At 51.3% G+C, this 24610-nt stretch overlaps 1 protein-coding gene across 1 annotated transcript in view; it reads right to left on the bottom strand.

Annotated features, from left to right (window-relative positions):
• The window catches only part of LOC141213649 (isovaleryl-CoA dehydrogenase, mitochondrial-like), a 39212-nt gene extending 18282 nt beyond the window's left edge, over window positions 1-20930 (bottom strand). The window contains exons 1-2 of the mRNA XM_073665255.1: window positions 20616-20930; window positions 17957-18043 (exon numbers count right to left, since the gene is read on the bottom strand). Of these exons, the coding sequence (XP_073521356.1) occupies window positions 17957-18001 (45 nt within the window). The 5' untranslated portion in view covers window positions 18002-18043; window positions 20616-20930. The remainder of the gene's footprint in view (window positions 1-17956; window positions 18044-20615) is intronic.
• Window positions 20931-24610: the final 3680 nt, after the last annotated feature.

Raw genomic sequence — 24610 nt, 5'->3', positions numbered from 1 at the left:
GAAGGGGAGCTGAGATTCTGGCTCATCTCAGCTCCAAGAGAAAGGAACAGAAAGGAACAGAACAGGAACTGCAAAGAAGGAGAGACAGAGAAACAGAAGGGCTCAGGAACAAGAAGGTGGAAGGGACCCTAAGAACCCACGAGAATCCAGGGTGCAGGGTCAGGCAGATTAAGGGTACCGGATCCCAAGTTGGTGGAGGAGAAACAACCCTCAGCCAAAGACCGGTCGTCGTGATCATCTATTGGTGCGACACCTCATCAAACCTGCTAGGAAGGCACCATATAGGACAGCGGAGGACGGGGCCCACGTTTAACCGCACAAGTCCGCGGCAGCTGGACAAAAGTGGGTCACTGGTGAGGCAGGCCAGAGAAAGGATTAAAGGGGGTCCTGTGCCATGCTCCTGAGCTGCCTGGGAGTTGACCAAGCCCCTCACCTGGTGGACGCAGCACGGCTCGGGCGGTCACTGCTGACAGAAGTGACCCGGAACAAACGAACTGTGAGTAAAGACCCTGGACTGTAACTTGTTGTCTGTGTGCTCCTTCGCGCCTCCAGCACTATCAGCACCGGGACTCGCACTACCATCACTCCCACCATCCACTACACTGCCCTGGGGCTGCACTCTTCCCGTGGGGAGTCACATCACCTCAGCTGCACCCATCATCAGCCCCAGCGGACTGCCTTGCAGTGGCGGTTCCTAATAACCGCAATCCACGGGTGGCGTAGTCGGACATTATCTAAAGTACAGTAGCAGACTACCATTGGTCTGACCACCCTGAGCCGCGGGACCGGGCCGCCACTACTACTCCCAGCATCTCCCTATCGCCCGGATCCGCGTGCCCCACGGCCCAGGGGGCGAGTCAGCTTTGGCGTAGTCGGCAGGATTTCGTGCCCGCTAACCACGGGTACTGCGCGCCTGAAAAGAGACTGTTTCACGGTACTAAAGATGGCGCCCGCCCCAGAAGAACGAGCGCCATAATGTGCGCGCCAAAAGACCACAGGAGGCCGCCTCCCATCGTGGGCCGGGTCCCAGAATGGCGCCAAAGAGGAAGCCCGCCCCCAACAACCATGAGCACTGCTGTGGAAATGTCCGTCAACGTGGGGGGGCTGCCCCTGAGAGTGATTGTCAGCAGAATGCCCCAGGACCACCCCCCATGGGGGCGGATAGGAAAGAAAACTGCGGGGCAGGGAGTGGTCTGGATCAGTCCAGACAGACCGCACCCGGGAATGGACGCCCTGAGCAGCACCAGCCTCCTGGCCCGAAGCCTGCTGCAGGCCGAACCGTTCTGCAGCCTAGCAGAAGTCCTGGCGCAGCTCCCCAGAGATCCGGAGCGTGCGCAAGCTGCACTGGAGGACCTAGAGCGGAGGATGGTCCGGGCGCAGCGGAGTGCACTCACCGAGTGGAGAGAGGAACTGGCCCGGCAGGCCGAGACCCACCAGCGACAGGCTTCAGCCGCACCCCGCGGTTTGCCTGCCTCGGAGGACGGCGCAGGAGGAGAGAGGACCGGAGGCGACGCCGCAGAGGGAGCCACGAGGACTGAGGCAAGTGAAGGGGACGTCACCACCCCAAGCCCAGCACCCGCAAGCCTGCCCCAGCCTCCCGTCGCAGCACCAGAGGCCCCACTCACCGCACCTGTTGCCGCGCCGCCACTGCTCCCGGCTAGGCCTCAAGCGGCGAGCGCCGCGGCCACGCCCCGCCCAGCGCCATGCCCCTTGACCCCGGGTGCCGTAAAGCAGGAAGCATCATCGGCCCGGTCGCAAGGCCTGGATCATAGAATCATAGAATGTAGAGTTGGAAGGGACCTCCTGGGTCATCTGGTCCAACCCCCTGCTCAAAGCAGGATTCACTAAATCATCTCAAACAGATGTCTGTCCAGCCTCTGTTTGAAGACGTCCATTGAAGGGGAACTCACCACCTCTCGTGGCAGCCTGTTCCACTCATTGATCACCCTCACTGTCAAAAAGTTTTTTCTAATATCTAATCTGTGTCTCCTCCCATTTAGTTTCATCCCATTGCTTCTAGTCTTTCCTTGTGCAAATGAGAATAAAGATGATCCTTCTACAATGTGACAGCCCTTGACATATTTGTAGACAGCTATTAAGTCTCCTCTCAGTCTTCTTTTTTGCAAGCTAAACATTCCCAAATCCTGCAACCGTTCCTCATAGGACATGGTTTGCAGACCAGTCACCATTCTGGTCGCTCTTCTCTGAACTTGCTCCAGTTTGTCTATGTCTTTTTTAAAATGTGGTGCCCACATTTTATGACCCGGGCGCCATCGCCAAGCCTGCGCCCCTGTCCCGGATGGGACTGCCACCTAGCGCAGCCACAAGACCCCCGGCCTGGTCGCAAGGCCGAGTGCCCCCGGGCGCTGCTCCCAGATCAGGTCCCCCCACTATACCATCGCTGGGCGTGGACCTGTTTGCCCATCACACCGGTCCGGATGGACTGCCGCTGGAGTGGCCGGCTGAAGTGACCGGCAATCATCCATGGAAGGCCCAGCCCCCGCGCGAGCCTCTGATACCGGCTCCTGAACCCGTCGAGGTCACCCTACCCCCACTAGAAGACGTCCAATTTGCGTGGGACTCCACCGGCGAGAACTTGATGGGGTTCTCTCAAGAGACCCGGACAGACGCGGTCCGTCGTCTGGAGGCCTGTCACCAGCAACTGGCGACCTTTGAGCGGGAGCAACGAGAGAGGCGCGTCAGGGAGGAACGGCTCCAAGTCCAGAGTGCTGAACAAAAGCGCAAGGCCCGCCAAGACCCCCAAGCAGCCCGTGGTCCCCGAATCACCGGGACCGTAGTCAAGTTCCACATGGAGAACGGCTGGGGCTTCATCAGGGGCCCAGAAACCGCAGGCGATGGTCTTTGTGACCCGCAGGGACGTGGAGAGTCATCTACCTGAGGGGCATCGTGGCCGTGACCTGTACCCTGGTGATGTGGTCGCCTTTACCCGCCACGTGGGTGCAAAAGGACCATACGCCCTACATGTTCATCGGCTCACCGAGGAGGAGCTACAATACCGCGGCTATGAGGAGAGCCAAGAGGACCCGGACGGGTCTGAAGAACCATATGAGGAGGAAGAAGGAGCATATGGAGGACACCGCTACTAGTAAGTAGCAAAGTACCCGTGTACATAGTTACCCGTCAGGGTATCAGAACTGTTTTTGGGACTGTTCCCGTCTTGAAAGTGTGGTCCCCGTTGGGACAAATATTGAACTGCTACCTGTGTGCCCCTCATCCCCTATCAGGCTGAGGACTGTGAGCAGCCATTCCCTTCCCAAAACTGGCCGAGGACTGAGAGCGGTCAACCCTTTGTATATAGTTGCGCTTCCTAAAGCGCCCCCTACTGGTTTTATACAAAAACCGCAACGTCTACCTCAAGATTTACTGGACTGTTGCACCTTTACCTGGTTGCAAGTTGCACCGCAGCCAAGAATCCAAGAATGTGCTTTACTTAAAAATGTGTTACATGAGAAAGTTTTATATGCTGCTAGAAAATGTTTTACATAATTTTGAGACCGTTTTATATGATAAGTGACAAAAGAGTTCCAGAGGCATTAGCAAAGTGTTTTGTGGTAGTGGCAAGAGAAGAGGAGTGTTTCCCATAAAGGGAATTGAACCATGTTACCTGTTTTCTGATGTGAAAAGTTATTGAAAAAGTTTTTGCATGTCCTGTAATTATCTGTTTTTGCTCTTTTCCAGCCCGAGGACGTGCTGTGGTTTACCGGGGGGGAATGTAGCGCCCCGAGGGCTCGGCCGCTACAGGGGTATTGCACCTCTGCCAGAGGTGTGGTATTCCACTCCCGGGTAAGGATGGAGTGTGGACCAGGGCTCAGTTAGCTGCATGCAGCACACACACCCCATTTCCGAGGGACAGCTCAACGGTGCTCCCACTAGACATAAGTGCAGGCACGACCGACCATGTCCCTGCTGGAGTGGGGAGGGAGGGGTGGAACACCCAGTACTGTAGGGGCAGATAGGGGGCGGTTCCTGAGTGTAGGAAGGAGCCCATTGGTTGCTGGTCACCTGGGCTCATGGCTAGAGGGAGGTATAAAAGGTGGGCACCATCTTAGTTCTGGGTCAGTTCAGCCAGAGGAGAAGACAGGGAGTAGAGGCTCTGTAGGAGCTCTACTCCAGGAGGGCCTAGTGAGAGGCAGAGGAGGAGGTGAAGGGGAGCTGAGATTCTGGCTCATCTCAGCTCCAAGAGAAAGGAACAGAAAGGAACAGAACAGGAACTGCAAAGAAGGAGAGACAGAGAAACAGAAGGGCTCAGGAACAAGAAGGTGGAAGGGACCCTAAGAACCCACGAGAATCCAGGGTGCAGGGTCAGGCAGATTAAGGGTACCGGATCCCAAGTTGGTGGAGGAGAAACAACCCTCAGCCAAAGACCGGTCGTCGTGATCATCTATTGGTGCGACACCTCATCAAACCTGCTAGGAAGGCACCATATAGGACAGCGGAGGACGGGGCCCACGTTTAACCGCACAAGTCCGCGGCAGCTGGACAAAAGTGGGTCACTGGTAAGGCAGGCCAGAGAAAGGATTAAAGGGGGTCCTGTGCCATGCTCCTGAGCTGCCTGGGAGTTGACCGAGCCCCTCACCTGGTGGACGCAGCACGGCTCGGGCGGTCACTGCTGACAGAAGTGACCCGGAACAAACGAACTGTGAGTAAAGACCCTGGACTTTAACTTGTTGTCTGTGTGCTCCTTCGCGCCTCCAGCACTATCAGCACCGGGACTCGCACTACCATCACTCTCACCATCCACTACACTGCCCTGGGGCTGCACTCTTCCCGTGGGGAGTCACATCACCTCAGCTGCACCCATCATCAGCCCCAGCGGACTGCCTTGCAGCGGCGGTTCCTAATAACCGCAATCCACGGGTGGCGTAGTCGGACATTATCTAAAGTACAGTAGCAGACTACCATTGGTCTGACCACCCTGAGCCGCGGGACCGGGCCGCCACTACTACTCCCAGCATCTCCCTATCGCCCGGATCCGCGTGCCCCACGGCCCAGGGGGCGAGTCACATTCACACATCTCCACCTTCCACCTCAGTCCAGCAGAGGGAGCCCGTTAGGGATATAAATAGGGAAGGTGGAGCTAGGCAGTTCAGTTCCTCTGAAGAGTTCCTGCAGTAGAGAAGCCTAAGAGAGGTCAGTCTGCAGTGGAGCTCAGTCTAGTCTAGAGAACGCAGTTAATAGTTCAGCAGTGGAGCACGAAGCTCCTGCTTGCTAGATTCAGCGAGCCCAGATAGAGCTTAAGGTGTGCCGGTGCCGTAAGATCAATGAAGCGCGGCAAGCTGCCGTTAGTGTGTATAGCCTAGTGAGGGCCCGAGTAGGCCGAAGGCGAGTGGCGAGTTAGTACATAAGGGGCAGAGGAGCTTAACCAGCTCACCCCGAAGCATTTACCGGACACAGGATCCGAGCTTACCGGTATCTCTATGACCCAGTAAGGCATAACCGGAATCCCTGGAGAACTACAAGTCCCAGGATCGCTAAGGTGCTGATATGTAACAGAGCCAGGAGACGCTTAGGCCCCGCATACTGGGAGCGTGAACTCCAAGAGAAGGCCCTACCACAAGGTCAGCCAGCGCAGGACAGAGACAAAGTTAGGCCTAGCTCCAGGCAGGTCAGAAACTTACTGCGCAGAGGCAAGAAACAGGAGGCCCTACACCCGCTCATTGGGGAGGATCCTGATATGCACCCTTCACCCTACAGTGCTCCGGGATGTGCCTGAATTTCCACCAGTAAAAGGTACTGAAGTGACTACCATGTCCGTTCCCGTTCTTGCTCTGATCCAGCTGGGTCTCGCCTGTCCTGCATTCCCCCTGCATACGCTGCCCTGAGACCTAGCTCCACCTGTGGGGAGCTATACCATCGAGCTGCCTTATCACCGGCCTCAGTGGACTGCTGCAGCGCTGGTGCTTGTCACCAGATACCACAGGTGGCGTCATGAACTCTTATAAAATTAACAATTATCCACCCTTTTAAAGAGAGACCCCAGGGTACGGGCCAGGGAGCCGACCACCGCGACATCCCCAAGGCCAGGCAAATGTCCGGGTACCGAGTCATCCCCATCCCCAGGGCTAGTCACATCCTCCTCCACCTCCTCTGCTGACCTCATCGACTGTCTGACTGTGGGTTGACAGTAAGTGGGATCTCCAACCTCGTCATCATCACCCTGTGTGTTATCACACCCGTCGCCCTCAGAGCCAACCTCTTCCTGCCCTGACCGAAAAGTCAAGTTGTCGCTCCAATCAGGTATTTGAGTCTCATCATCGTCTTCATCATTGTCTCCACCAACAGGAGTTACAGTTTGGGAACAAGGGTCTACATTATGCTCAGAACCTTCTTCATCTGGTCCTGGATCCAACTTATAAAGATTCTGGGCATCGGATCAGATCATTTCCTCATCTGGATTAACAGAAGCTCTGGAGCAGACCTCCGTTTCCCAGGCTATAGTATGAGTAAACAGCTGGGCAGACTCAGCCATCTGTGTTATCCCATACTCAGACGGGCAGCTGGAGACTTGGGAGCTGTGAGGAAGCAAGTGCGATTGGGGTGACACCTCTGAGGACTGGAGTATTTGTGATGTTGAAATTGAGGTGATGGAGAGCCCACTTGAAGGAGCACTTGATATCCGTTGAAGCACCTGCTGTTTTTGTGCCTCATCTAGAATTTGTAGCGATGGGCGTGTCCGTAAGAATGGGATCGTATCACATTGTCCACGAAAAGAAGTCGACATCTTAGTTTGGCTGGAAGATGGTCTTTCTTCTGCAGATGTTACTCCCCCCCCACCGTGGGGGGCCTCGACCCACCGGCGGACAGGCACCAGTATTGGGATAGGGGGGCTGGCCGTCAGGGTCCACCGCGGCTCTGGCACAAACCCGGCGACACGGAGGTGGCACAGGCAGGAACGGACTGGCCGTGTCGGCTTCTCACTTTTTGGATTTTAGAAGGGCATGACATGCCTATATCTGTGTCTCCCCCTCCTTTTACTCCTCCACCTCTTTTCTTTTCACATGACTATATGTACTTGTCACTTTTCCATGTGTTAGTTGTGTCTTCTGAGCAGTTTGTCAGCTTTTGGACACCTTTGAAGGTGTTTTCTATGTGTTTCTATGTGTTTTTGTTTGCCTGCCATTGGTTTTAACGGTGTTCGAAGGTGTTCGACGAACAGTTCGACGAACACACGGGTGTTCGACGAACCGAACCGAACTCGAACACTACGGGGGTGGCTCAACACTAGTGTACAGCATGAGTGGATGTATAAAAAAATGTAAATCTATGGCATTATCCACACATACAGCATATATTCAATGATCATATTAGGACTATTATATTATACTTCTTTTACTAGAAAAACTTTTCTTATGAGAGAAAACACAACACAAAAAAAAAATAATTAAAAAATAAAAAGAATAATCATATTACATTAATCTAATCATATTGTGAGTTCTATATCTTTAATTGCTGTGGGAACTTTTTAGATAAGTTAGTTTTTTCTATTGGGATTGAACTCGTGTAGTCCACACTCCAGGGTCTATTGTGTTTCTCTCATTGGTATTTACTTCTATGCTGTGGATGTCCTCATGATGCTGGCTTCACTAGTCAGGGGTTTATGGGCAAACCCAAGAATATATCATAAAAAATATCTAGCCTGGGTTACCATATATTCCATTCTTTCTATATATTTCTATTGGTCAGCATCGCTGTCCTGATCTAATTCGATGTTCTATATGTTCTCCAGTCTATCATTGAGGCCGTCCGGATGTAGAGAGCGCAATCTGAACATCCAGAAAGCCTCTTTCTTGTTCAGTAGATGGATTCTGTTTGATATATTCTGCGGAATTTCTTCGACAGGAGTCAAACTTATCTCAAAGCTCTTATTATGATTTAGTAAGAGATGTCTCGATAGGCTATGTGATAGTAGCCCAATTTTTGCATTATGTCGGTGTGCGTTTAAACGTGATCTGACCATCTGTGTCGTCCGGCCACCATATTGCATTCCGCAACTACATGTAATTACATATATAACATAGCTGCTAGTGCAAGTCAGGTGATGTTTTATGGGAAAGGTTTCTCCTGTACTATTGGAGGTGATAGATTGATGGCCATGGGTTATTGTTTGGCAGCATTGGCACTTTTTCTGGTTGCATTTAAAAGTGCCATTGAGTGCATTGGTTGTCTTTTTTATTATAGGATTAGTAGTTTTAGATTGGAGAGACGTTTGTTTTTTTCCAGAGCTTTTCACTACAGATTTTTTCAAGCGACTAGGTGCTATAATGTTTCTGAGTGTTTTACCCCTTCTAAAGGTGATGCCTGGTCTCTCTGGTAGTACATCCCGTAGAAGGGGATCTTGTCTCAGTATGTACCAGTATTTTTGTAATATTTCTCTAATTTTTTGGTTACCTTTATTACAAAGGTGAGTGTAACTTTTTTTTTTTTGTTTTTTTTTGTGTACAGTGTGAAAGGGATGAGGGGGCCACACATAAAAGGATTGTGGGGTGAGGGGACCATGTATATATCAGGATTGGGGGGTGAGGGGTACCACGCATACCAGGATTGGGGGGTGAGGGGTACCACGCATACCAGGATTGGGGGGTGAGGGGTACCACGCAGACCAGGATTGGGGGGTGAGGGGTACCACGCATACCAGGATTGGGGGGGGTGAGGGGTAACACGCATACCAGGATTGGGGGGTGAGGGGACCATGCATACCAGGATTGAGGGTGAGGGGTGCCACCCATACCGGGATTGAGGGGTGCCATGCATACCGGGATTGGGGATGAGGGGTGCCACGCATACCGGGATTGGGGATGAGGGTTGCCACGCATACAAGGATTGGGGATGAGGGGTGCCACGCATGCCGGTATTGGGGGTGAGGGGTGCCACGCATGCCGGGATTGGGGATGAGGGGTGCCACGCATACCGGGATTGAGGATGAGGGGTGCCACGCATACCGGGATTGGGGATGAGGGATGGAATGCCATGCATACCGGGATGAGGGATGGGGTACCATGCATACCAGGATGAGGGATACCATACACACCAGGATAGTGATGATGGGTGCCATACATACCAGGATAGGGATGAGGGGTGCCACACATACCGGGATGAGGGGTGCCAAGCATAACGGGATTGGGGGTGAGGGGTGCCACGCATACCGGGATTGGGGGTGAGGGGTGCCACGCATACCGGGATTGGGGGTGAGGAGTGTCACGCATACCGGGATTGGGGGTGAGGAGTGCCACGCATACCGGGATTGGGGGTGAGGGGTACCACGCATAACAGGATTGGGGGGTTAGGGGTAACACGCATACCAGGATTGGGGGGTTAGGGGTAACACGCATACCAGGATTGGGGGGTTAGGGGTAACACGCATACCAGGATTGATGGTGAGGGGTGCCAAGCATACCGGGATTGGGGGTGAGGAGTGCCACGCATACCGGGATTGGGGGTGAGGGGTGCCACGCATGCCGGGATTGGGGGTGAGGGGTACCACACATACCGGGATTGGGGATGAGGGGTGCCACGCATACCGGGATTGGGGATGAGGGATGGAGTGCCATGCATACCGGGATGAGGGATGGGGCACCATGCATACCAGGATGAGGGATACCATACACACCAGGATAGTGATGAGGGGTGCCAAACATACCAGGATAGGGATGAGGGGTGCCATGCATACCGGGATGAGGGGTGCCAAGCTTAATGGGATTGGGGATGAGGGGTGCCACGCATACCGGGACTGGGGGTGAGGAGTGCCACGCATACCGGGACTGGGGGTGAGGGGTGCCACGCATACCGGGACTGGGGGTGAGGGGTGCCAGGCATACCGGGACTGGGGGTGAGGGGTGCCAGGCATACCGGGATTGGGGATGAGGGGTGCCACGCATACCGGGATTGGGGATGAGGGATGGGGTGCCATGCATACCAGGATGAGGGATACCATACACACCGGGATAGGGATGAGGGATGGGGTACCATGCATACCAGGATGAGGGATACCACACACACCAGGATAAGGATGAGGGGTGCCACGCATACCGGGATTGGGGATGAGGGGTGCCACGCATACCGGGATTGGGGATGAGGGATGGGGTGCCATGCATACCAGGATGAGGGATACCATACACACCGGGATAGGGATGAGGGATGGGGTACCATGCATACCAGGATGAGGGATACCACACACACCAGGATAAGGATGAGGGGTGCCACGCATACCGGGATTGGGGGTGAGGGTGCCACGCATACCGGGATTGGGGGTGAGGGGTGCCACGCATACCGGGATGAGGGGTGCCATGCATACCGGGATTGGGGGTGAGGGGTGCCACGCATACCGGGATTGGGAGTGAGGGATAGGGTGCCAGGCATACCAGGATGAGGGATATCATACACACCAGGATAGGGATGAGGGGTGCCACACATACCAGGATTGGGGGTGAGGGGTGCCACGCATACCAGGATTGGGGGTGAGGGGTGCCATGCATACCAGGATTGGGGGTGAGGGGTGCCACGCATACCGGGATTGGATGGTGGGTACAGGATGGGGGCAGCACATACCAGCATGGGAGACGATATACCAATAAAAATGCTCACCACCCGGGCGTAGAACGGGTTCAATAGCTAGTATGTATATATATATATATATATATATATATATATATATATATATACACACACACACACAGAGTTGAAATCAGAAGTTTCCATACACTGTATAAATAGACACATCTGCATGTTTTTCTCAATATCTGACATGAAATCAGAATAAATCTTTCCCGTTTTAGGTCAATTAGGATTACCATAATTTTTAATATTTGCTAAATGCCAGAATAATGAGAGAATGTTTTAAGGCATCATTTTTATTAGTTACTGCAAAGTCTGTAACATCTGTCCCTGCTGAAAAGACACTATGATTATCATCTTTATATATAAGTACAAAGTCAATAGGCTATAACATAATTGTGTGACAGGAGCCATGCAGTAATCATCAGTAACTGTAATAGGAGTTTTTAACCCCCTCGGTGGAGAACTTCAGTGGCCCCATATGGTGCCCCACAGCGTAATGGACCTATATGGTGAGCCACAGCGTAATGGCCCCATATGGTGAGCCACAGCGTAATGGCCACATATGGTGAGCCAAAGGCGTAATGGCCACATATGGTGAGCCAAAGGCGTAATGGCCGCATATGGTGAGCCAAAGGCGTAATGGCCCCATATAGTGCTCTACAGCGTAATGGTCCCATATATGCCCCACAGTATATGCCCTCCCCATACTTGTATATGGCCACATCTTCGTATATGGTATATGGTCCCCATCCTGGTTAGGTGTATATGCCCCTCCATCCATCCATTCTGGGTAGGTATATATGCCCTTCCATCCATCCATCCTGGGTAGGTGTATATGCCCCTCCATCCATCCATCCATGCTGGGTAGGTTTATATGCCCACCCATCCAGGCTAGATGTATATGCCCCTCCATCGATCCATCCATTCTGGGTAGGCGTAGATGCCCCTCCATCCATCCATCCTGGGCAGGTGTAGATGCCCCTCCATTCATCCATCCTAGGTAGGTGTAGATGCCTCTCCATCCATTCTGGGTAGGTGTATATGCCCCTCCATTCATCCTGGGTAACTGTTAATGCCCCTCCATCCATCCAGGGCAGAAGTATATGCCCCTCCATCTATCCTGGGTAGGTGTATATGCCCCTCCATTCATCCTGGATAGGTGTATGTGCCCCGTCATCCATCATGGGTAGGTGTATATGCCCCTCCATCCATCCATCCTGGGTAGGAGTATCTGCCCCTCCATCTTTCCTGGGTAGGTGTGTATGCCCCTCCATCCATCCATCCTGGGTAGGTGTATATGCCCCTCCATCCATCCTGGGTAGGTGTATATGCCCCTCCATCCATCCATGCATGCTGGGTAGGTTTATATGCCCCCCAATCCATCCATCCTGGGTAGATGTATAAGCCCCTCCATCGATCCATCCATTCTAGGTAGGCGTAGATGCCCCTCCATCCATCCTGGGCAGGTGTAGATGCCCCTCCATCCATCCTGGGTAGGTGTAGATGCCTCTCCATCCATTGTGGGTAGGTGTATATGCCCCTCCATTTATCCTGGGTAGGTGTTGATGCCCCTCCATCCATGCCGGGCAGAAGTATATGCCCCTCCATCCATCCATCCTGGGTAGGTGTATATGCCCCTCCATTCATCCTGGGTAGGTGTATGTGCCCCGTCATCCATCCTGGGTAGGTGTATATGCCCCTCCATCCATCCATCCTGGGTAGGAGTATCTGCCCCTCCATCTTTCCTGGGTAGGTGTGTATGCACCTCCATCCATCCATCCTGGGTAGGTGTAAATGCCCCTCCATCCATCCATGCTGGGTAGGTTTATATGCCCCCCCATCCATCCATCCTGGGTAGATGTATATGCCCCTCCATCGATCCATCCATTCTGAGTAGGCGTAGATGCCCCTCCATCCATCCATCCTGGGCAGGTGTAGATGCCCCTCCATCAATCCTGGGTAGGTGTATATGCCCCTCCATCCATCCATCCTGGGTAAATGTATATGCCCCTTCATCCATCCATCCTGGCTAGGTGTAAATGCCCATCCATCCATCCTGGGTAGTTGTAAATGCCCCTCCATCCATCCATCCTGGGTAGGTGTAAATGCCCCTCCATCCATCCATCCTGGGTAGGTGTAAATGCCCCTCCATCCATCCATCCTGGGTAGGTGTAAATGCCCCTCCATCCATCCATCCTGGGTAGGTGTAAATGCCCCTCCATCCATCCATCCTGGGTAGATGTATATGCCCCTCCATCCATCCATCCTGGGTAGATGTATATGCCCCTACATCCATCCATCCATTCTGAGTAGGCGTAGATGCCTCTCCATCCATCCATCCTGGGCAGGTGTAGATGCCCCTCCATCAATCCTGGGTAGGTGTACAGTACAGACCAAAAGTTTGGACACACCTTCTCATTTAAAGATTTTTCTGTATTTTCATGACTATGAAAATTGTACATTCATACTGAAGGCATCAAAACTATGAATTAACACATGTGGAATTATATACTTTACAAAAAAGTGTGAAACAACTGAAAATATGTCTTATATTCTAGGTTCTTCAAAGTAGCCACCTTTTGCTTTGATGACTGCTTTGCACACTCTTGGCATTCTATTGATGAGCTTCAAGAGGTAGTCACCGGAAATGGTCTTCCAACAATCTTGAAGGAGTTCCCAGAGATGCTTAGCACTTGTTGGCCCTTTTGCCTTCACTCTGCGGTCCAGCTCACCCCAAACAATCTGGATTGGGTTCAGGTCTGATGACTGTGGAGGCCAGGTCATCTGGCGTAGCACCCCATCACTCTCCTTCTTGGTCAAATAGCCCTAACACAGCCTGTTGTCCTGTTGAAAAATAAATGATGGTCCAACTAAACGCAAACCGGATGGAATAGCATGCCACTGCCAGATGCTGTGGTAGCCATGCTGGTTCAGTATGCCTTCAATTTTGAATAAATGCCCAACAGTCTCACCAGCAAAGCACCCCCACACCATCACACCTCCTCTTCCATGCTTCACGGTGGGAACCAGGCATGTAGAGTCCATCCGTTCACCTTTTCTGCGACGCACAAAGACACGGTGGTTGGAACCAAAGATCTCAAATTTGGACTCATCAGACCAAAGCACAGATTTCCACTGGTCTAATGTCCATTCCTTGTGTTCTTTAGCCCAAACAAGTCTCTTCTGCTTGTTTCCTGTCCTTAGCAGTGGTTTCCTAGCAGCTATTTTACCATGAAGGCCTGCTGCACAAAGTATCCTTTTAACAGTTGTTGAAGAGATGTGTCTGCTGCTAGAACTCTGTGTGGCATTGACCTGGTCTCTAATCTGAGCTGCTGTTAAACTGCGATTTCTGAGGCTGGTGACTGGGATAAACTTATCCTCAGAAGCAGAGGTGACTCTTGGTCTTCCTTTCCTTGGGCGGTCCTCATGTGAGCCAGTTTCTTTGTAGCGCTTGATGGTTTTTGCAACTGCACTTGGGGACACTTTCAAAGTTTGCCCAATTTTTTGGACTGACTGACCTTCAGTTCTTAAAGTAATGATGGCCACTCGTTTTTCTTTACATAGCTGCTTTTTTCTTGCCATAATACAAATTCTAACAGTCTATTCAGTAGGACTGTCAGCTGTGTATCCACCTGACTTCTGCACAACACAACTGATGGTCCCAACCCCATTTATAAGGCAGGAAATCCCACTTATTAAACCTGACAGGGCACACCTGTGAAGTGAAGACCATTTCTGGTGACTACCTCTTGAAGTTCATCAAGAGAATGCCAAGAGTGTGCAAAGCAGTCATCAAAGCAAAAGGTGGCTACTTTGAAGAACCTAGAATATAAGACATATTTTCAGTTGTTTCACACTTTTTTGTAAAGTATATAATTCCACATGTGTTAATTCATAGTTTTGATGCCTTCAGTGTGAATGTACAATTTTCATAGTCATGAAAATACAGAAAAATCTTTAAATGAGAAGGTGTGTCCAAACTTTTGGTCTATACTGTATATGCCCCTCCATCCATCCATCCTGGCTAGGTGTAAATGCCCCTCCATCCCTCCTGGGTAGGTGTAAATGCCCCTCCATCCATCTATCCATCCTGGGTAGGTGTAAATGCCCCTCCATCCTTCCATCCATGGTAGGTGTAAATGCCCCTCCATCCATCCATCCTGGGTAGGTGTAAATGCCCCTCCTTCCATCCATCCTGGGTAGGTGTAAATGCCCCTCCATCCATCCATCCTGGATAGGTGTATATGCCCCTCCATCCATCCTGGGTAGGAGTATCTGCCCCTCCATCTTTCCTGGGTAAGTGTATATGCCCCTCCATCCATCCTGGGTAGGTGTAAATGCCCATCCATCCATCCTGGGTAGGTGTAAATGCCTTTCCATCCATCCATCCATCCTGGGTAGGTGTAAATGCCCCTCCATCCATCCATCCTGGGTAGGTGTATATACCCTTCCATCCATCCATCCTGGGTAGGTGTATATGCCCCTCCATCCATCCATCCTGGGTAGGTGTATATACCCCTCCATCCATCCATCCTGGGTAAGTGTATATGCCCCTCCATCCATCCCGGTCAGTATATGCCCCCCTCCATCCATCCATCCTGGTGGGTATATCCCCCCCTCCATACTGGTGGGTATATGCCCCCCCTCCATCCATCCTAGTGGGTATGTGCCCCCCCCCTACATCCATCATGGTGGGTATATGCCCCCCCTCCATCCATCCTGGTGGATATATGCCCCCCCTCCATCCTGGTGGGTATATGATTCCTCCTCCATCCTGGTGGGTTTATGACTCCTCCTCCATCCTGGTGGGTTTATGACTCCTCCTCCATCCTGGTGGGTTTATGCCCCCATATATTCAATGCAAAGGAGAAAAAAAAAAAACAGTAAACGCTTCTACTCACCTTCCACGTTCCCACGCAGCGCTGTGTCTGTGTTGCCTGAAGATGTCGGCAGTGATAACAGCAGAGAAGCTGAGATCACCGCACGGCGCCGCCGCAGATACTCACTCGGGGCCTCCACTCCCAGGCATTTCCTCCCCGGCAGCTCCTGTCATGGCACGCTCTGACTGAGCAGTGCGTGCGACGACAGGGGGAATGTACAGCTTACACTGCAGGCTCCACAAAGATGGCTGCAATCTCCTCCCATGGCTGCGACCTGAACAGCCAAGGGGGCGTGCCCAGGTCACAGCTAGAGGCAGGAGGAGCGGCCTCTAATGTTAGAGATGGGGTCGGTGACAGACTACTGTCTCTTATGGCCAGGGCTGCTGTAAATGAGGTGTGTAAGAGCACTTTTTACACCCCCCCCCAAATAAAAATGGCAGCCCCCAGTGGCCAATGTCAGCATAAATAACTAAAAAACTAATAAAGTCGGACATTTAATTTTGTATTAAAAATAATTGATTACATAATCAATAATTATTAATACAAAACATAAAATGGTGGCCCCTTCCCTGTAAGAATAGCACATGGCTCTTTTCACGTCTGGTTATTTCTGTAACAGGTAGAATATGCTCCGTTATAGACCGGGGACAGGTTTACAGCTCTATTTTTTGTGGACGATTGATCTGTAAATCAGAACTGAGACCGGTCCGATTTTCATCCGATTTGTAGATAAAGATCATCTATTGAAGTCAATGAGTCTGTCAGAAAAATGGCCAGAACCAACCATGTTGCCTGTACTGCTTGTTTTCCAGGGTCTATAGGCCGGGCAAGCGAGGCTAGGAAACCTTTAGCTTTTTACTTTACATATAAAAAAATATGCCCCACTGAGGAGAAAAACTGCCACACTGACCAAAATCAGATGAAAATGAGAAAAAAAACACTGATTAAAACCTGACATGTGAACGGGGCCTTAGGCCTTAATCAGATGTCAGCAGGGTCGGACTGGGGCGTCTGGGGCCACAGGGGACATTGACTCTAGGGGCCACCTACAGCAATATGCAGATGTCTTTTCTCTGCTCTCCCTGTTATAGTGGAGCAGTGACTGGCGGCTCCTCACATCTACTGTGCACAGACTAGAACAGGGATGGACAATTTCTGGAGTTTGCATGAAAGAGCTTCTGTGGTTAAAACAAGTGATCACAGATTCATGGGCTACACAGGATAGGTGATCACTTATTGATTGGAAGAATGGGGAAGTTTTATCCCTGACAGGACACTTATCCCCATTTTACAATGCAGCGACAGGTGGGACGTATGACCACAGCCTCATTCGTTCTCTTGGGGGCTTCCAAAAAAGGGCTTCTTTGGTGAAAACAAGTTATCACCGATCCATGGGCTCCTCAGGATTGGTGATAACTTAATGATCGTTTGGGTCCGACCATTGGAAACTGCACTGATCAGAATTGGGAAGTTTTATCCCTGACAGGACACTTTTATCCCCATTTTAAAATGCAGCGGCAGGTGGGATGTCTGACCGCAGATTCATTCATTCTCTTTGGGGCTTCCAGAAAAAAACAAGAGCAGCGCTCGCAGCCTCTGAGGGAATGAATGGATCAGTGGTCGAGTCGCACATGAGCTCCAGTCTAATGGGGAGAAAAGCTCCACATTCTGCCGATCGGTGCAGGTCCCAGTAGTCAGACCTCCACCAATCAATAAGTTATCACTTATCCTGTGGAGAGATGATGACTTGTTTTCACCGGAGAACCCCTGTAAGTGCATCTCTGACGCTCTGCTCCAAGTATTTCATCTCTAAGGCCACAGCCCCACTATCAGTATTCAGTCAGGATTATTCTCAGGAGTGGGAGCCAAAACCAGGTGAGGAACAATCAGAGAAAGAGAATAATAGAAACAAGTCACCAATTCTGGATTTATCACCCACTCCTGCTTTTGCCTCTCACTACTGAGAAACAATACTGACCAAATACTGATAGTGAAGCCGTGGCCTCATGGAAAAAAATCTTTTCCTAGTTAATCTCAGCGAGAACAAATGACCGCCATACACAACATAATCCACTATAATAACACCAATAATACCACATACAAAAGGGACAAATATCGCCACACCATGACCAGACCACATATTACCACCACATAGTGACCAAATACTACAATACTGATCAGGAATACAAACCACAATACTAACAACACTGTCACTATACATATGAGCTCTGTATATAGTGTCAGTGTACAGGTAATACAGTGATCACCGGTGACATTATACACAGGAGCTCTGTATATAGTGTACAGGTAATACAGTGATCACCGGTGACATTATACACAGGAGCTCTGTATATAGTGTACAGGTAATACAGTGATTACCGATGACATTATACACAGGAGCTCTGTATATAGTGTATAGGTAATACACTGGTCACCAGTGACATACACAGGAGCTCTGAATATACTATATAGTGTAAGTGTACAGTAATACACTGACTCACCAGTGATGTCTCTAGGTGAAGTTCTTCATCTTCGCTTTTCTTCATCTGGCACAGTCCGCCATCACTTCTTCCAGCGAGGAATCATCTCTGCAGAAAATAACACACAGTTATCAATAACTGATCTCTTTTAGAGCACATTCCCACTTTTCCCCAGGCTTCTACACTACACCAGTTGAAGAAATAAAGCGACATAGTGGCGCCCTGCACAGTAACAGGACCCCCCTTTTGTCCCCTCTTATGGAAAACAGTTTCCTAAAAAGTAAATTATATTACAGAAGTAATAATGTCCCTAATTGGACTTTAAAGTAATAATGTTCCCCACTCGCCATCATAAACTAATAAAGTTCCTCAATCTGGCCACTAAACAGTAATAAAGTCCCTTGTCCAGCGAGGCCACCCATCTATCCATCCTGACCCCCCCCCACCCATATATCCATTCTGGTCTCCATGTGTCCAGCCTGCCCCTCCCATATATCCATCCGGGCCTCCATGTGTCCACCCTGTCCCCCCCATATATGCATCCCACCCCACCCCATATATCTATCCAGGTCCCCATGTGTCCAGCTTGCCGCCCTTCACCTCCATGTGTCCATCCAGGTCCCCAACTTGGCCACCTTCACCTCCATGTGTCTCCCCATGCGTCCAGCCAGCCCCCTCTTCAGCCCCGTGCCTCCATCCATAAGTCCCCCCATGCGTCCAGCCAGCCCCCCCTTCAGCCCCGTGCCTCCATCCATGTCCCCACGCGTCCAGCCAGCCCCCCCTTCAGCCCCATGTCTCCATCCATGTCCCCACGCGTCCAGCCAGCCCCCCCTTCAGCCCCATGTCTCCATCCATGTCCCCACGGGTCCAGCCAGCCCCCCCTTCAGCCCCATGTCTCCATCCATGGCCCCACGGGTCCAGCCAGCCCCCCCTTCAGCCCCATGTCTCCATCCATGGCCCCACGGGTCCAGCCAGCCCCCCCTTCAGCCCCATGTCTCCATCCATGGCCCCATGGGTCCAGCCAGCCCCCCCTTCAGCCCCATGTCTCCATCCATGGCCCCATGGGTCCAGCCAGCCCCCCCTTCAGCCCCATGTCTCCATCCATGGCCCCATGGGTCCAGCCAGCCCCCCCTTCAGCCCCATGTCTCCATCCATGGCCCCATGGGTCCAGCCAGCCCCCCCTTCAGCCCCATGTCTCCATCCATGGCCCCATGGGTCCAGCCAGCCCCCCCTTCAGCCCCATGTCTCCATCCATGTCCCCATGGGTCCAGCCAGCCCCCCCTTCAGCCCCATGTCTCCATCCATGGCCCCATGGGTCCAGCCAGCCCCCCCTTCAGCCCCATGTCTCCATCCATGGCCCCATGGGTCCAGCCAGCCCCCCCTTCAGCCCCATGTCTCCATCCATGGCCCCATGGGTCCAGCCAGCCCCCCCTTCAGCCCCATGTCTCCATCCATGGCCCCATGGGTCCAGCCAGCCCCCCCTTCAGCCCCATGTCTCCATCCATGTCCCCATGGGTCCATCCAGCCCCCCCTTCAGCCCCATGTCTCCATCCATGTCCCCATGGGTCCAGCCAGCCCCCCCTTCAGCCCCATGTCTCCATCCATGTCCCCATGGGTCCAGCCAGCCCCCCCTTCAGCCCCATGTCTCCATCCATGTCCCCATGGGTCCAGCCAGCCCCCCCTTCAGCCCCATGTCTCCATCCATGTCCCCATGGGTCCAGCCAGCCCCCCCTTCAGCCCCATGTCTCCATCCATGTCCCCATGGGTCCAGCCAGCCCCCCCTTCAGCCCCATGTCTCCATCCATGTCCCCATGGGTCCAGCCAGCCCCCCCTTCAGCCCCATGTCTCCATCCATGTCCCCATGGTTCCAGCCAGCCCCCCCTTCAGCCCCATGTCTCCATCCATGTCCCCATGGGTCCAGCCAGCCCCCCCTTCAGCCCCATGTCTCCATCCATGTCCCCATGGGTCCAGCCAGCCCCCCCTTCAGCCCCATGTCTCCATCCATGTCCCCATGGGTCCAGCCAGCCCCCCCTTCAGCCCCATGTCTCCATCCATGTCCCCATGGGTCCAGCCAGCCCCCCCTTCAGCCCCATGTCTGTCCCCATGGGTCCAGCCAGCCCCCCCTTCAGCCCCATGTCCCCATGGGTCCAGCCAGCCCCCCCTTCAGCCCCATGTCCCCATGGGTCCAGCCAGCCCCCCCTTCAGCCCCATGTCCCCATGGGTCCAGCCAGCCTCCCCTTCAGCCCCATGTCCCCATGGGTCCAGCCAGCCCCCCCTTCAGCCCCATGTCCCCATGGGTCCAGCCAGCCCCCCCTTCAGCCCCATGTCCCCATGGGTCCAGCCAGCCCCCCCTTCAGCCCCATGTCTCCATGGGTCCAGCCAGCCCCCCCTTCAGCCCCATGTCTCCATCCATGTCCCCACGGGTGCAACCAGCCCCCCCTTCAGCCCCATGTCTCCATCCATGTCCCCACGGGTCCAACCAGCCCCCCCTTCAGCCCCATGTCTCCATCCATGTCGCCACGGGTCCAGCCAGACCCCCCCCTTTAGCCCCATGTCTCCATACATGTCCCCACGGGTCCATCCAGCCCCCCCTTCAGCCCCATGTCTCCATCCATGTCCCCATGTGACCAGCCTGCGACCCCTCCATATATGGATGATGACCAATGCTGGGAACACTCACCCAGAAAAATGTGGCTATTGCACTTGACTTGAAGTTGAAGCAGGGAGAGCTGTAGCCGGGGCCGGCAGCCTTGTTTCCAGGGTGATGGTGAGAGAGCAGAGTGCAGGTCACCGCATACTCAGCCCAGGAGCCGGCTTAAAAGGCCAAGAGAGCAGGAGAGAAGAGGGCGGTGCGCGGTGCTGGTGCGGTGTTACATACCCGGACGGGAGCCGGTGTTACAAGGCCAATTCCAAGGGAGCAGGAGCCGGGACTGGAGAGCAGAGCGCGGCGTCGGCGTATCAAAAACCGGCAGGGGAGCAGGGAGAGGAGAGCGTGACGTCAGCGTGTCACCTGACACCACACAACTGCCAGCCACCAGCGGGAAAGCAGAGCGCGGTGCGTGTCACCGCCCACCAAGAACACGTCCTCCTGTCATGTGACTATGCGCGTCACCCGCTGTCACCACTGAATAGTAGGAGCGCCGCACGCGACGCTACATTTCCTTCGGCTGCGCTTTTAAAGGGCCCGCACTTTTTAAGAGCCCCCGTTACCAATTCTCTCACTCTCTCATCGGGGCCCACCGGGAATTTATCACACCAGGCCAGTCCGAACCTGCATGGGCCCATCAGGTAAAGTGATGGAATGAAGTTTTCTCTCCTCATGTTGTAAAATGACATTTTCTGCCACCTATTGATGAGAGAAAAAAAGTGATGAAGATTTACAAACTTCTAACATTAGTCAGTGAAAAACATACAGAACAAGGATGCAAATGGATCTTTTTTTGGCAATCCAATCATTTGAATGGCCAGTTTTATCTGCAAATCAGATTACAATCAAACATGTCTCAAATTTCTTTTGTGAACCATCAGCATCAGAAAAGGTTCATAGACTATAATTATTATGTTTTTATAAGCTAAGAAAAGGAACACAATGCAAACTCTAAAATCAGACATTTAAATGGATGAGTTTGGTGGGCAAACAGGGTCTGACTGGAGCACCGGGACACTGGACGATTATCCGGTGGGCCAGGGTCCTTGGCAGGACCCTGAGCAGGACGTAGAGGGGGCCCACTGGTTTCAACTGAATGTGCATCCGAGGACATTTCATTAATGATCAGTATTGTAATATTCGGTCACTATGTTGTAATATCTGGTCCGGTCATGGTGTGGTATTTATCCCTGTATGTGTTATTATTTGGTCACTATGTGGTGTGGACATGGTGTGGTGGTATTTCTCCTTTGTATGTGGAATTATTTGGTCGCTATATGTTGGTAATATCTGGTCTGGTCATGGTGTGGCGATATTTCTCCCTTTTACAGTATGAGGTATTGTTCGGTCACTATGTGGTGGTCATATGTGGTCTGCTCACGGTGTGACGGTAGTTCTCCCTTCTATGTGGAATAATTTGGTCGCTATATGCTGCTAAAATCTGGTCTGGTCATGGTGTGGCGATATTTGTCCCTTATACAATATGTGGTATTGTTCGGTCACTATGTGGTGGTCATATGTGGTCTGCTCACGGTGTGACGGTAGTTCTCCCTTCTATGTGGAATAATTTGGTCGCTATATGCTGCTAAAATCTGGTCTGATCATGGTGTGGCAATATTTGTCCCTTATACAATATGTGGTATTATTCGGTCACTATGTGGTGGTAATATGTGGTCTGGTCACGGTGTGGCTGTATTTCTCCCTTCTACGTGGGATTATTCGGTCGCTTTATGCTGGTAATATGTGGTCTGGTCACAGTGTCACTTTAGTTCTCCCTTGAATGTGGTATTATTGGTCTTGAAAAAGTGGAGTGTGTTGTGTACAGCAGTCAATTGTTCTCTCTGATATTAGGAGAATAATCTTTATTTAGATTTGTGATTAAATACTTGGAACAAGATGCACTTACAGGAATTCTACTGTGAAAACAAGTAATCACCTTTCCAAAGGATAAGTGATAAGGTATTGATTGGTGGGGGTCTGACTGCTGGGACCCGCACCGATTAGTAGAATGTGGAGCTTTTCTCCCCATTAGACTGGAGCAGCATGTACGACTTCACCACTGATCCATTGATTTCCTCAATGGCTGCGAGCGCTGCTCTTGTTTTTTTCTGGAAGCCCCAAAGAGAATGAATGAATCTGCGGTCAGACATCCCACCTGCCGCTGCATTTTAAAATGGGGATAAAAGTGTCCTGTCAGGGATAAAACTTCCCAATTCTGATCAGTGCAGTTTCCAATGGTCGGACCCAAACGATCATTAAGTTATCACCAATCCTGAGGAGCCCATGGATCGGTGATAACTTGTTTTCACCAAAGAAGCCCTTTAATGCAAACGACCGTAATTGTCCATCCCAGTTGTGCTGTGCGCACAGTAGATGTGCAGGAGCCGCCTGTGTTTTACAGTCGAGGTCCCACTATAACGGGGATAACGGCTAACAGGTATCTGCATCTAGCTGTAGGGTGGGCCCCAGTCTCCCCAGTCCGACGCTGTGGGCAAATATAACCTGTCTGGGCAATTGTAGCCAATTTTGCTGCAAAAAAAGAAAAGTCTTTTTACCTTTTTAACCATAACTTTCAATGTCTTGGATAAATGTGTAACCCTTTATTAAATTCTGCCTTTATTATGGGGATCTCATGGTAGTAGAGCATACCAGAGGTTGACTATATTTTATTTTTTATTTATTTATTTTTTACAGATCCACGTAAAGAAAAAAAAGAAGAAAAGTAAAAAAAAATGGAAACCAAAAGAAAATAAACAGAACACACCTTTTTGGTAAATTTTTATACTCTGAGCAGCCCCATGATATAAGCTGGTGCAGGTCACTAATCAGACAAATCCACATGAATGAGTGTAAGAAGTGAATGCGGCACTCACCGCTATAATAAAACATTGTATTCCATCATTAATAACCATCAGCTTCTCACAGAGGGAGGTCAGCGAGTGGTAGATACAGTGCATTGTGAAAGGATTTGGCCCCCTTGAACTTTTCCACCTTTTGCCACATTTCTGGCTTCAAACATAAAGATATAAAATTCACATTTTTTGGGGAAGAATCAACAAGTGGGAATGAAATTTATTGGATATTTTAAACTTAAAAATAAAAAATGAAAAGTGGGGCGTGCAATATTATTCGGCCCCTTTACTTTCAGTGCAGCAAACTCACTCCAGAAGTTCAGTGAGGATCTCTGAATGATCCAATGTTGTCCTAAATGACTGGTAACGATAACTAGAATCCACTGATCCAATGTTGTCCTAAATGACTGGTAACGATAACTAGAATCCACCTGTGTGTAATCAAGTCTCTGTATAAATGCACCTGCTCTGTGATAGTCTCAGGGTTCTGTTTCAAGTGCAGAGAGCACCATGAAGACCAAGGAACACACCAGGCAGGTCCGAGATACTGTTGTGGCGAAGTTCAAAGCCGGATTTGGATACAAAAAGATTTCCCAAGTTTTAAACATCTCAAGGAGCACTGTGCAAGCGATCATATTGAAATGGAAGGAGTATCAGACCAATGCTAATCTACCAAGACCCGGCCGTCCCTCTAAACCAGTGTTTCCCAAACTCCAGTCCTCACGGACCACCACAGGTCATGTTTTCAGGATTTCCTTAGTATTGCATAGGTGATGGAAGTATCATCAAGGCATCAGGAATTTTCTCACCTGTGCAATACTATGTAAATCCTGAAAACATGACCTGTGGGGTCTGTGAGGACTGGAGTATGGGAAACACTGCTCTAAACTTTCATCTCGAACAAGGAGAAGACTGATCAGAGATGCCGCCAAAAGGCCCATGATCACTCTGGATGAACTGCAGAGATCTAGAGCTGAGGTGGGTTAGTCTGTCCATAGGACAACAATCAGTTATACACTGCACAAATCTGGGCTTTATGGAAGAATGGCAAGAAGAAAGCCATTTCTCAAAGATATCTATAAAAAGTCTCGTTTGAAGTTTGCCACAAGCCATCTGGGAGACACACTAAACATGTGGAATAAGGTGCTCTGGTCAGATGAAACCAAAATCAAACTT

Source organism: Phyllobates terribilis, unplaced genomic scaffold, assembly GCF_046119375.1.
Source record: "Phyllobates terribilis strain yellow unplaced genomic scaffold, ASM4611937v1 Scaffold_201__1_contigs__length_3545014, whole genome shotgun sequence".
NCBI classification, from domain to species: Eukaryota; Metazoa; Chordata; class Amphibia; order Anura; family Dendrobatidae; genus Phyllobates; species Phyllobates terribilis.
The sequence above is the reverse complement of the archived record's forward strand: the minus strand, read 5'-3'. Positions and strand labels throughout refer to the sequence as shown.